Genomic DNA, 13,500 nt, shown 5'->3' on the forward strand with positions numbered 1-13,500 from the left:
GTGAAGAAGGGACAACAATGGTTCTCTTGTAAACTCACGGGTAATGCGTGTGTGATGAAACAATCAAGCAGTTACATGATATTCGTGTTCAAGTGCCGTCGTCTACCTATAAAATTAATGACGCTGTTGATGTTGAAAGACTTAGTACTAAAGGCAAGAGATTATGGAAACAGGTAAAATCGAGGTTGTCATTTAAAGTGTGGCTGGTTAAGGCAATCCAAACCGTTCTAAGTTACCCGATACCAATCAGGAAGGATCCTCCCCATAGTTGTATAGAGGTTGCAGGAATCAAGGCAACGAATCTGAGGCTGACCTTCTATTGCCAACTTCCAGCCAAATGTGAAGATCACATGGACTTTACCCTCAAACTCGTTAGCTGGAATTGCCACTTCAACGAAGCAAACTCAACCACTAAGATGGTATGTGATTACCAGCCTCATTGCAGTCTTGTTCGTGACACAGACGATCAATCTGAGAGTCTAATATCTGGACCCTTAGATCGTGCTGACAAAGCCTATTTTTGTCTCATTTCCAAAATGTTGGCATTTACCCACTCAAGTCCACCTGCCTTACCCACTGTATCCCAAGCATCGCTCACTGGCAGGTGCCCTGACCAACGCCTACCCCAGTCCTTATGAGAAAATTTCCGCTTTCCTCGAGCCATTGACCAACCACGGAAACGCCCTGACTTTTGCTCAGTGAATCGACATCGTCAGACTGGTATCTTCCTCACGCAAGCCAACCAGGATCAAGGTCCGAACAACTCCTCACGACATATGCCATTCTAAAACCCGATCTAAGTCCGCATCATTGAACCTTCAAAGTATGCTCAAAACTGAGTGTTTTCCCGGCGCCATGAGTGTCTTCCGAAAATCCGGATAATTCGCCAACCCCTATTAGCAACATGGCATGCCCACAAGGGGCGCGCATTTATGCTGGTTGGCCTGAAGCATTAAATTGAATCCGAGCAAGCTGAGCTCAAGCATTGCTGGCACGTTCCATAACAATATCGCCCTCTCCGGACGGTTGGCGCGAGGGTCAAGCTACCTCCAATTTAAGCAACAAGCGCGTTGTGTTCAAAGCACGAGCATCTCAACTCCAACAAGGATTTTAGTTGGTATCGCCCTCCTCTGTCGATTGGCCAGCGTTTCTTTCCGGCTTCCTCACTTGGAACCACCTCCAGATGTGGATTGTGGACCAGCGCCATTGCTCGATTTGGCTCTGTGTTGCTTTTCTTTTCTTTTCCTACGACCTTCAGCCCTTGCAATAGCCTGTCGTTGCTTTTCTTGTCACCCTCAAATCCCTAGCCCTTGGTTGCTATAGACACGTAAGAGTCAAGTCGACCTACCGACCGACGTTAATTTGTATAGGGCAGGCAAAGGCGGGAGGAAAACCCCAACAGATAGCTAATAATGCTCAGGCCTAAGATCGATATGAGAACACTTTTTGTCTTTTTCTGGTTACTTTTGCGAACTATCCCCTGCAAACCGTGCGATCGATCATAGGCATCTTCCAAGACAGTAATCGATGCACCAACTTTAGCTGGCATTTGTCTTGCACTGGGGAGGCAGCCTTCAATCTTCGATAGGAACCGCTTGGCCTTGTTTGGCTATAGTGGTCATTTTTCACACGATCAGATCTGCTTAAATCTTTCGGAGCCACTTAACCATGATGCAGAGCTTAGGAATTACCCACACACCTCGACAATTGTCTCTGTTCCCCGTACGGTGACTCTGTCCCTCATGTTCCCAAGCCATGATATTTTACGAAATACATGGACTGAGACATGGTGTTTCCAGAACTAACAGTGACAAGTACTTCAAACAAGAGAGCTTGAGCGTCTTGCAATTTACGAAAATATCACCATGTGTGTTCAAGTTGTGGTTGGCGGGTCTCGGGTCAAGTTTTTCCTGGCATTAGCCCACTTAACCCTTTAACCAAAGAATGAGCCAAAAAATATCAATTGAGCACTGGTTGCTTTTCACCACTTGCACTGGAGCTTTAAGAGCCACAGCCCTAAAACGCAAGGCGTGAAACTGTTTTGGCGGCTACCTGACTCTAGAGACTTGAAGGTCAACGCAAAGTGCCTGATGGCGATGGGATGGAAATAGCAGCCACAACAGTCTTGGGACCACCGCTTTTCTCATCTAATGCATTGATACCCAGCTTCTGACGACGAAAAAAAGCAGAACAGGATTCCAACATTAAGTCACCAGTGGATGGAAAGCAGGAGAAGCCGCTGTTCAGCGCCCAGCATGAGCAATTGCAATGACTACCGGATGTTTACTAGGGCCACGGCTCAAAAAGCGGTCCGGTACTTGCGCAAAGCACCCATGGCGCCCCAGGATCCGAGACGCTACACCCTCCGTCCGCTCAATTCACGCCCAGGCAAGCCACTTCGATATGTACCATTCCTCCAATCTTCCTGGCGCCTCTTACCCAAGGTACTGGGCCAGGGGTGGTGGCCTAGGCTGGTTACGTGGTGGATGGAGAAGGACGACGCCGATCCTTCCACAATTTCCAAACCCGTTCTCATGAGCCCTCTTTGTTGAATGGATCTCTTGCTTCCAGGCTACGTACCATTGTAGCCGCAATTGCTGGCGTTTCTTCCTGGACTTCGATTTCTCTTAGAGTGGTTTGGGCCACTCACTTCCGTTTCCCACCTTGCCTCATATCTTCTTTGGATCAGCTCCCCTTCTGCGGATGATGCTGAAGCATACAATGCTCCTTGCCCATTCAATCCAATGCTCGGGTTACACACGCGTGCATTCATCTTGCCTCAATCTTGGATTTCTCCATGGGCTTAACATGTATGTCGGCTGCCCTGACGCCATTCACACAGCGTCTTTAGCTAGTAGTCTAAAACGATACGCCTCACTTGTCCTGCTTGTCCCTCACATCTGGTCTACTATACACCCCCCCCTCCCTTCTCATCGAAACCCCTTCTGAGTCCACAGCGAGTCTCATCAGTCACATTGCCCCTGCCTCCAATGGTGGACCCTAAGCATATCATAGTGCCCTCCAGCGAGTGCAATGCTTTCTCTGCGAGTATTCTATATAGATCCCTTGGCTATCCTCTGTTTGCTATTGATGAATTTCGTCATCTCCGCGACTCACGTCTATTCCCGTGCCCCACTGTTGACCCTTCGATCATACATCCTCGTTTTTGTTAACTTCTCTCAGTCATATCCTCCTCAACGTGACCAAAAGACTGTCACCACACCGACTCGGCGGAATCGTACGCCCGTACCGGCTTAGTGAAAGCTTTTTTCCTAGAGCATCTACTTGGTCCCTCATAGAGACCCTGGTGCATTGTAGTGGCCCCAGCAGATCGCAGTGGGCTCGAGCTTGTCATGCTCAAGGTCTCTTACATGGGGTCTTGGCCAGGATCCTCCTAGTTGACGGCGAGACAACCGTTTGACAACTCATCCGCAAATCAGCCCTGGGCCCCAAAGCCCCAGACAAAGCTACTTAGACCTAACTAACGCCTTGTTCTTCGTCATCTTTTCGACGTCCAGCCTCTACCGGGCATGAACGCGCTAGGCTCTAGCTTACGATTGGGAGTCGACTTGATAAACTACGTTGCTACCCAGATCCCCGGCTGAGCCATCAGCTCTCTTGCCTGATCAGTAAACCGCTGTGTTTTGTTTGCGAATAATAGGCCAGCGGCACCCTGCTTGCAGAGCCGTTTGATCTCTCAACTCGACTACTATCTTCCCCAGCTAGCCATCCATTCCCTGCCTCACCACACCCCCCGACTATCGATCATCGCGACTACTCCCACTGTGGACTTCACCTCTTCAGCAACCCCGCGGTGACCCCTCCAGCACTATCAACAACACAGTTCCGTCACATATTTGCAACCACATCATTTTGTTTTAAAAGGATACCCTTTCCTCCCCGTTGATACAGCACCGTTTATTGTGTAACTATTCCGGGACATTGAAACTGGCTGCCTTACAGTCACCAGCGTTGCCGACCACCCATCAGCTGGGACCGACAGCAGGGTCGTGTGGTATCGAAGGTCTTCGGGGCATGGACGACTCGAACCGTATGAGGAGGCAGAATGAACCGCCGGTCCATTCGAACCCCAACCAGAGATACTCACTTAACGATCCGTCACAACAGCGCCGTTCGCTCGCTGGAATTTCCAACGACAGATATCGCCCTGCATCCCTTGCTGGCCCTTCATCGTCAGGGCGAGGCATGGGAGCTCCGGGTAACTACAGTAGCTACTATTCAGAATCTAGTGCATCGTTCTCGACGGCAAATATGCCTGGCACAGCTATAGCTTATGGCTCTGAGTACGGCCACGACTCTCGCCAAGCGCAAGGCTTTGGCGGCTACAGTACCGCAGCTACGATGATGTATAACGTTGGCCAACCGAGCACGCAAAACACAGTTTACGATGCGCAGCAATTCAGCTCGCGGCAACCTGCAGCTATGCAAATGATGCCACCAGACGTCGCCTCGAGCTACTTTGGGTCTGAGACTGGAGCCTCAGCTGGCCCGAGTCTACAGCAACCGGCGCAGGGCTCAAGCGGATCCGCGAATGTTTATCAGCAAAGCAATGCCATGAATTATGCGAGCAACAGCATGTCCACTGTGAGCGCAATGCCGCAGGCAACAAACACCGCCGATGTTTCAATGACAGACGACCACGACTATGCAGAAGGCGCCCTCGAGGAGAAATGGGTCAGTTACCAGAGGCAGCTAGGGAGCATATTTCAGGAGATAGTGAATGGATCTCTTGAGAGTGCATCTGAGACATTGCTTAGCGTCACTAGCTGGCTGTTGTCTCAGGTCGCAGATCTAGGTATGTATTACACTGTCTATGGAATCGTGGAGGGGAACAGAAGAAAGCCGGAGCTAACCACTGTTGCGTTCCCAGGCCTTAATCTTGACGATACCAACCTCCATGCTGATCGTATTCAACTGTGGAACGACTTCAACCACGCTTGGCTCGGATTAGGCCAGCGCCAAATTGATCTAATGACTTCATCCCAACAACTTTCAAGAACGCAAAGTCTGGTTCCAAAAGCTATGATTAAAAAGATGGGAAACGAACTAATAAGGCTATGTGACGGTATTGAGCGCCATGGCCTGGTGGACTATCAATATGGAGTATGGGAAGATCAAATAACTGCTGGTGAGCACATGCAGTCCCACCCATAGAGTCTGACCGGATTCGCTAACATGTGCGTGCAGTTCTCGAAGACTGTCTGGATTTATACGATGCTTCAGAAGAAGGCAGTGACAGCGGCAACCGATAACGCACACAGTCAACACTGCACAAGGACTCAAACACATGTCTCACACACACGGCTCATTTTTGACACCGATATTTGCGTTCAAAATTCAGGCATCGCGGCCCAATGCCCGCATTGCGCCACTGTATTGAGCGCCAGCTGCAATAAGGGATCTGCTGTTTTCGTTGCGCTTTGCAACTGTTTTATTTTCACACGTCGATGTATGGATCGTTTTATTGCGTATTATGCTTACCCCCTCGCCACTCGCACTTTACGACTTGGGTTGATGTCATGTATGGTAAGCCCAACGGGCTGTTCACGAGTTTCTTTTTATGTTGTTTTTGCCAGACTTTCTCCCACCATTTGCTGGCAGTGTACGAAGGCATAGGATTACTACAATCATGATTGCATCGCGGGGTTCAATGGAAAAGAGGGTATGGTCAATACTCTATGTATTATACGGGTATGGGATACATTGCTGGTCATTGCAGAGGCAAATGGATAAGGGTTTGACACCGAAGGGCGCGTGGATAATGATTTCGGGGAAAGGCGTTCAGACTTGCATCAAGTTGCCTTGCTGTGGTTGGAGCAAAGGTCAGGTCAGGGTTGGGTTGGGTTGGGCTGGGTTTCATATTTTCTCTTTCTCTTCTTCTTTTCTCATCAGGCTTCCAAGATAGACTTGGCAGCACTGTACTATTATTACTGAGCCTTGCTTTGAGTTAGAGAAAGGCTGCGGTCATGGGTTTACAGCATTTAGGAGGGCGGGCAACAAGAGTGGAACTGGAAGAACCTCGCGGGCTTGCCAGCTATGTTAGATGAATGGGAATACCAGGATGAGACGCATTTTTGAATAGAAGCTGATAGAATTGTACTGTTACTGAGGAGTGCTTTTATTAGGCATTAAAAATTGTGACAGTGAATGAATTGGCATGGCCATAGCCATAGCAGGGAGAACTTTACGGTGTGGTGATTTATGCCCAATGTTACCAGCTTACAATTGGCTCCAATGGAATGGATTAACATCCGTAGCATAGGTCGGTGAGGTACGTAGACTCTAGGAGCTTGGCCCCCGCAATGTTATTAACTAACCAAGGAGAGGATTGACAAGCAGATCGATGGATGGATATGGGAATGGATGTGATGGCGCCTCGTTTAGAAAAGTGACAAGAGACCCATGTAAGTGAGAGGGGCCGCCGTAAGAATTTGAAGGACAAGACCTGACAAGACAGGACAAGCGACAAAGCAGGGGGGGATCAATATCAGGCCAGGGGTTAATTAGTTACCTACTCTACTGTAATATCCGTAGTTAAAGAAACGGGAGTTGCCATCGGGGTTATTCCTGAAGGGTATTGCTTGCGAGAGAAAGCGGGCTGAGTTTGATCCCTGCGAATATTATAGGCTGGTTAGTCTTCAGTGACAACATGTGCAGTATAAGGGGAAAAAAAGATGATGGCTGAGGTTTTGATGGTTAGGCGAGTGCTTTTTGGTACCTGAGCTTTTGTTCTAAGTGGGTTATCGACAGATTTATCTTGAATATCGAAGAGCAGCTTTACTGAATGTGGTTTTCTTGGGCATGTCTCCGACTGTGGATGTTATCTGTCTATGTTCCCTGTTGTTGATGTTGTTGACGTATGCACGGGAGTGGCTGGCGTTGTGGAGGTTGAGTTCATATGGCGTACTCAAACGCTAAATAATTACCAATCTGACAGCTCCTTTCACTGAACATGGCTGCCTTAAACTCGCCCTAGTTTATTTTCATGTTGAGCTTCTTTCTTCATGGCTAATGAGTGCAGAACCGCCAACAACACATCAACTCACCGACAGATAACTCGGTGACTTTGTTGAGTTCACCGACATGTCCCGTGCGCCTTTGTTAATTATAGGCCGCATTTGTGAAGGACGAGGTTGGTTACACAGGAGAGGCGCAGCCTAATGCATCTCTCACACACACGCATGCACTCAAGCATGATGACTTTCCTCTTCAGTCTCTGGAACAAAAGAAGAAACATTGTCAACCAGCCAAGTCCAGTTTTCTCTGCTGGCAAAAGAAATTCTCTGGCCTGTCAAAGTTGGGCGCTTTGTGAAGCTGAGCCGAGCCGAGCTTCGCTGCAAGAGAGAGGCGCATTCGCATTTACATTTTCATGTGCATAGGTGCAACAGTGTCATGGCGAAACGATACGTACCTGGTACAAAGTCGAGTCGGTTGTCTTCCCGCAAAAGTGGCTTCTTATGCAGGTACAAGCACTTCAAAACAAGAGGCGTCTGCCCTACCCGGTCGCTGTGAGCCAATGGACAGTGTGTGGCTTGGGGGTGTGTGAGTTGTGAAAGACTACGCGAGTCAAGTGGGGGCTATGTACCAGGTTCTGCTTGACAGGACATCCATAAGTTGGCATGGAGCATGTAATCCACCGTGGCTGAGAAGACATGAAGCCAAAAAAGAAAGTGACATAAAAAGCAAATAACATATCACCATCATCATTAGGCTTGGGAAGGGATGAAATTATTGCTCAGTTACCTTCGGGAGATTCCCGGAGATCTAGATTCTGCTCTGTTTTGGTGGTCATCAATCAGTGGAGGGAGTAACACGGCACAGCATCTCCTCTCTGAATGTTACTGAGGAGTCTCTGTTCCGCTCTGCTAACAAAGATATCAAGCATATCCTTGTCAGGACAGAGCCACGAATGCCACAAGGGGTTTCGATTTAAGCATGCGAGAGATGGACGATTGGTAACAACGGTATTTCGACTAAGGTGGTTCTTAGGGGGGGCTTACACACAGGTACATACATACGTGATGCAGTTGGTTGCAGTTACAATGACAGATGACTGGTCGGCTGCAACACAGTCCTCGGCAGTTGTGTTTTACCAACCAAATAAACCTTTTGTTTCGAAATCTACTAGTTGATTGAGTTGAGCCCAGTCTATCTCCAGTAAACTCTTTATCTGGCAACACTAATAATAGCGACGTGACCAGTCAAAGATAGGCAGGATCAGATGATAATCCATATTCTACTGACGTGTCCTCGAAACCTAGTGACTTGTTAGACTGGATAATAGTCGCGAACGGACTTTCACTTACACCCAATTCTCTCTCTTCCTTTGGACCTTATCGAGTTGCCCAAACTCAGCCGGGTTTAGTGAGGAAAGAACGAGGCGGACTGAACTGAGCTGGATGGACCCCTCCTACCTATACTTGCGCTCTTAAGAGCGGGGATACCCTCGCTTCTCTTTTCTTCTTTACATCCAACTTTTCTTCTTCTTTTACGGATCAGCTTTACTCTACAGTAACGCAATCGACTCTAGTAGACCAAAAGCGTGGAGGCGCATCCGCATTGACAAACATGATTCGTTTCTTTTTGTCATAGTCACGATTTAGCTGCATTTCTGCTTCATCCGAATTCTCCAGCCAATTGCTGCACCCCGCCTGACTTGCTCGTGAACCATCACCAACAAATTCCCCTTCCAGTATCTCGACTTGGCCGATGCCTAACATAGCATCAAAAAGGCGCAAGATTATCGCTCTGTTCATGTCGCCCTACCCAATATCAGCCCAATCACTCGATCACGTACTCACTCGCCACAATCATGGAAGGATTTGGGGCTTGAGCCTTGAGGTCCAACGGCTGTGAACGCTCCAACGTCGATCACGTTGCCCCTCGCTGATGCGATGCAACGCAATCCAAATGAGGCTGAAACATTTTTGTCGAATCGCAGCTGACGCTCTGACACGGCAACTGCTTCTAATGGGGAAACAGATCGCAACAACAGGGAAACATCTCGAGAGATGCATGAATGCCCTCACGTTAGAGCCTAATGACACCGACGCCTAATTGAAACTCTGCCCTTTTTGACGTTGACTTTACACGCTGTACCATTACTTCTTAGCGGCAAGAATTGGGCTGTTTGATGTGTCATCCATCCATCTCTGAGACCGCCCCAGTTCAGCATATCAAGTATCAAGTATCAAGTATCATGCATCGGGCATCAACTCGCCTCCATCATTTGCATCATCTGACCCCTCGATGCATCCATTCCCAAGTAGCTAGACTTGACTGGGCCTAACCTAATTGACCCCTTTTGAATCGCGACGCTTCCAAGTCTCGCCGTGTCTTCCAGCCGTCGTGGTCTTTCTGTTCCGTCTGTTCCGCTGCAGGCAGCGGATGAAAGCAACCGACACTCTTTATCAAGCTCAACTCCACAGTACTTCGCCTGACCGCTGAATCGTTGGGCATTAGCTCACCCTCTGGTCTCCCTCGAGCATCTTTCTTTTCTTGGCTACCGGAGTCAGCTGGACAATTGATGAACAAAAGAAAACACCATAAACACTATCCATGTAATTCATTGACTGCGCCGTATTGTTGGCGTGCCTGTGCCGCAATTTGTGGGGGTTAGTTGTGTTTGGTGTTCCAGCTGAGCGGATGCTGGTAACCAATAGGCGAATTTGACAGACTGTTCAACAGAGTGATTCCTCAGCTTTGGGGTTTGTCTCGAGCTGAGACCATGGCTGAGCTATGCATACACAATACAATCCTGACGTGCGCCATTCTTCAAGGATGGAGACGTGAAAGTGTCAAAAGACATGTCTAAGATGCCTCCCTCGTCGATCACGCCAATAATGTCATCTAGTGTGGTGGCGCGACTATTGTCGCTAACCAGCGGTATCAGATCTGATCGGCTCAATACTTACACACCGTCTGCATTTGGCGACAGATCACGAATCAAATCCCGGCATTTGTCTCCCGCGATTCGTCTATCGGATTTCTAACGCCCCCTAACACAAACAGGGACGTCTGTTCGCCGTCCCAGCCAGCCGGAATTTCGACGACACTAAAACCCGAATATGACAGGTCATTTTATACCAACCTCAACTTACACCCCTCTGCTTCCTGGAGATAACAAAGGGAGATTTAACGAGGGAACAAAACGAAACCAAACTAAACAATTGTCTAGTCCAACAAAACGACCTAACCCACTTTGAATATTCAAGATATATCCATGTTCCTCTAGAGATAGGGTTACATCCTGATCGACAACCGAGACTAATTCCCAGCGAAACAATTTCGTTTCGTTAGCCTCATCATTATGATAGCCCAATACCTGAACAACTCGCATTGAAAGGTTGCATGCTATTCGAGACATGCAGCTGAGGTTTCGTGCAACATCGAGTCAGCTGCCGAGGGCTTGTTTGTGCGCCCGTATCTTGAGGTGTGATGAGCTTGTCAAGGATGCAAGCAAGCCTCCAGACATGGATCCTCATGCCCCGGATCTTCACCAGCCGTGCTACAATACCGATTCTCCGGTCACCCCGGCCCCGGTATCCTGATAGCTCCCGAGATTTCTGGGGCGTTGTGAGACATGGAATCCTTTTCTTGGAAAGGGTTGGTATAACAAGCCATCTATAGCATTCTTGACACTTTTGAGGCCAGACATATCAGCAAGTGAAACGCGAAACCCGACAATTATCGGCATTCATATTGAATTCCATCACATCGAGGTCCGAGACGTGGGGGCGCTGCTGCGGTTCATGATGCAGCCCCGACCCGACGCCGGGGATCGACCGGCAACGTCCGCTATGACTCGGGGCTAAAACATGAGGAACTCGACGTCACTCAAGAGGGTGTGTCGTTGGATATGGACATGGTGGACATGATGCACCCTGTCTCACCACCGGGGATATCCAAACAGAGGAACATCACGACTTGAATTTGGCAAGTATAACCTACTTCTGAACTTTCTCCCCATGAGCGTCGCATAGCCTTGTTTCCTCATGGCCTCTGCAAGCCCTGCCATGTTCTGCGAAAACGAACATCAGCCTCGTCAAGGCTACGAGGCGCATGTTTTGAGTTTCACCCAAGACGTGCGGCCCCTGTAAAGTATATATATGGTTGGACGATGTTGAAGTCGTCCGAGCATACCGAAAAAGGGGCCTCAGCCACGCGTTCGGCACGCCTTTATATCCGTCATAGCCGTCGCGGCACGTTTATCTTAATCGTATTCAGAGTGTCGTAAAGTGTTAGAGTTTGCTGATGTAATTATCTTGTGCGAATGCGCCCTGAGCGAGGGCATATTCCGACTCCCGCCTGGATGGGCGTTGCATGGTCGCTTTGAGAGGCAATAGACAATAGTCTTCTCCAGCTCTGGCATATATTCCAACTTTAGAATAATATAGGAACGGCCCTGTTAGAGATCATGAGTAAATTGAGTCTCATTCATAGACGCAGGGTAAAATGGATTTGTGGGAATGATATGACTTCCCACACAAGACTTGATCGCGCACTCTCCTGGGATGCTGACATATTAGATTCAAACAATTTCAGAAAAAAGATCCCACGGTCGCCCTTCCAAAGACCGTTATTCCTACCAAGTTGAACGTAATAAAGTGATATGGCGTTGATGTGATTCTGCACGGTGCTGAGAGAGGTCTCGATGAGCAACATGCCCGAACGGTCCGAATCCTGGTTATAAACTAGGAAAATATGAGTCTCTATCGATGGCCTTTTGTATGAATTTAATATTAGCGGCACTCTATTACCCTTGGTAAGTAATCAAGAAACCCGTGGAGCTATAATTCATTAGGGTGGATAAACTGCCGAATTCCATAATGGTCTAATGAATGAGCTGAAGATGAAGAAGCGAATCATTCATGCCTTTAGGCTTGAAGTTCACACTGATAGTAGCCCCCTATGAACCGAAGCTTCTGTCTTCGTCTCGAGAGCGGACAAAGTCAAGACGGTCGCCATGCAAGTCGTAGGTATGGGGAGTTTCAGAGAGCTGTGAAACCCCCTTACGCTGATGAGATATCACACCCAAGCGAGCATTCGAATATACTGAGTTATTAGCTTGTCATAAGCTGAGCAGAGGGTAACACTAGTCTGTCGGTCAACAAAACAGAATGCGTGAATTCATGATCGTAATGATGTGTAGATTCGCTAGGTGTTCCAACCCCATCTCCCTCATCCATTTCCACCGGCAGCCCTCGTAGGGCTATGGACCGTGTAAGTCCATGGCAATGATGAACCCTTTACTCTCCTACCCTGTATGCACCCTTTTGTGGGCGATCGCTTAGAACTGGTCTGTAATATCATGTCAGCGTCTGATAAACCACCCAAGTCCCAGTTGCCAATCATGACGGCATAACTCATCGCCGAAGCAGACGTAACTATAGCCTCAAACAACTTACCAACAGTCATGCTCATGCTGATGTCAGTCGACTCAACCATCTTGGTGAACTCCTCAAAGCTAATCTTGCCGTCCTTGTCGAGATCGGCCTCCATGATAGTCTTGTCCACAATCTGCTGCAGCTGCTGATCCTTAAGGTTGCTGCCGACCATCATCTTGAGGACAATGAATAGCTCTCCGTTACTGATGTAACCATCACGGTCAATGTCGTAGACCTTGAAGGCGAACTGAAGCTTCTGTTCCTTGTTTCCCTTGCTGCTGAAAGCCGAAAGACCTGTTACGAATTCTTGGAAATCGACGTCACCGCCACCATCTTCGTCGAAAATGGCAATCATTCTGTTATAGCTGAGTTAGCTAATTGGCGAGAGGTATGAAGAAGCTTGGACGGACCGTGTTGCCAGGGGGTTGGACGAGATCTGGGGAAGGCTGAGGAATTCATCGCGTTCGATCGTGCCGGAGTTATCCTAAGAAGTCCCAAGTCAGCTCTTCATGTCCATTGCGCTTGTGAAAGTCCCAGCCATGCGCATCATCCGACATGACAAAGGACCAAAAAGTCGGAGAGCTTGCGCACCTTGTCCAGCTTCATGAATCGCTTTCGCAGACGATCAACTTCCTCTCTGTCGACTAGAAACCGTACATCTCAGTATATGTTTCACTCCATCACCCCTCCCCCAACCGTGCGTTCGCGTTGAGGGGTCAGGGCTTCCAAGGGGCCAGGGCAAGGCTCACAGTTGGATCCTTGGACGAGGTTGTCCAGGACTGCGCTGGTGGTGTTGCCCATTTTGGCAACGTAGAGTAATGTCGTGGATTGGAGTGTGGAAGTTTGTTTTGGGTTGGGTTAGGTTGTGGCGAGGGAGCGTCGGTGGGTTATAAATAAGCTGTATTGTGCTGTTGTCCAAATGTTGGTGATAAGGCTGAAGTGAGGTCTCACTGTCACTATCGCTAAGTTTAGGTAATTCTAGACCGATCTTCTGCGCAAAGGGGCAAGTGCGCAGAGGGGTAATTACTTTGCGGGGCGACACCTCAAGAAGCAGGACCTCTGGAATGACTTCCGTTATCCTTACGGTGCACCT

General features: G+C 48.6%; 2 protein-coding genes across 2 annotated transcripts; one reads left to right on the forward strand and one right to left on the reverse strand.

Annotated features, from left to right (window-relative positions):
• Positions 1 to 4,035: 4,035 nt before the first annotated feature.
• FOBCDRAFT_199042 (uncharacterized protein) lies at positions 4,036 to 5,273 on the forward strand (the record flags this gene model as incomplete). The annotated part of the gene is made up of 3 exons (XM_031177290.3): positions 4,036 to 4,816; positions 4,892 to 5,149; positions 5,209 to 5,273. The coding sequence occupies 3 exons, from the start codon at positions 4,036 to 4,038 to the stop codon at positions 5,271 to 5,273; spliced, it is 1,104 nt and encodes a 367-aa protein (XP_031048423.3).
• A 6,778-nt stretch (positions 5,274 to 12,051) lies between these two features.
• Positions 12,052 to 13,427, reverse strand: FOBCDRAFT_219014 (uncharacterized protein). Its single transcript, XM_031177291.3, has 4 exons — positions 13,157 to 13,427; positions 12,999 to 13,051; positions 12,818 to 12,891; positions 12,052 to 12,763 (listed from the first exon to the last, which is right to left on the reverse strand). The coding sequence occupies exons 1-4, from the start codon at positions 13,206 to 13,208 to the stop codon at positions 12,202 to 12,204; spliced, it is 741 nt and encodes a 246-aa protein (XP_031048424.3). The 5' UTR covers positions 13,209 to 13,427; the 3' UTR covers positions 12,052 to 12,201.
• Positions 13,428 to 13,500: the final 73 nt, after the last annotated feature.

This window comes from Fusarium oxysporum, chromosome III (genome assembly GCF_013085055.1).
Source record: "Fusarium oxysporum Fo47 chromosome III, complete sequence".
Classification (NCBI taxonomy): domain Eukaryota; kingdom Fungi; phylum Ascomycota; class Sordariomycetes; order Hypocreales; family Nectriaceae; genus Fusarium; species Fusarium oxysporum.

What these genes read in the sequence shown, in the direction of transcription:
- FOBCDRAFT_219014 (XM_031177291.3), bottom strand. Translation starts at nt 13,208, where the DNA reads ATGGGCAACACCACCAGCGCAGTCCTGGACAACCTCGTCCAAGGATCC. An exon ending in GATTCATGAAGCTGGACAAG is followed by an intron (nt 12,892 to 12,998) that starts GTGCGCAAGCTC and finishes GGGACTTCTTAG; the next exon opens with GATAACTCCGGCACGATCGA. An exon ending in TCCAACCCCCTGGCAACACG is followed by an intron (nt 12,764 to 12,817) that starts GTCCGTCCAAGC and finishes CAGCTATAACAG; the next exon opens with AATGATTGCCATTTTCGACG.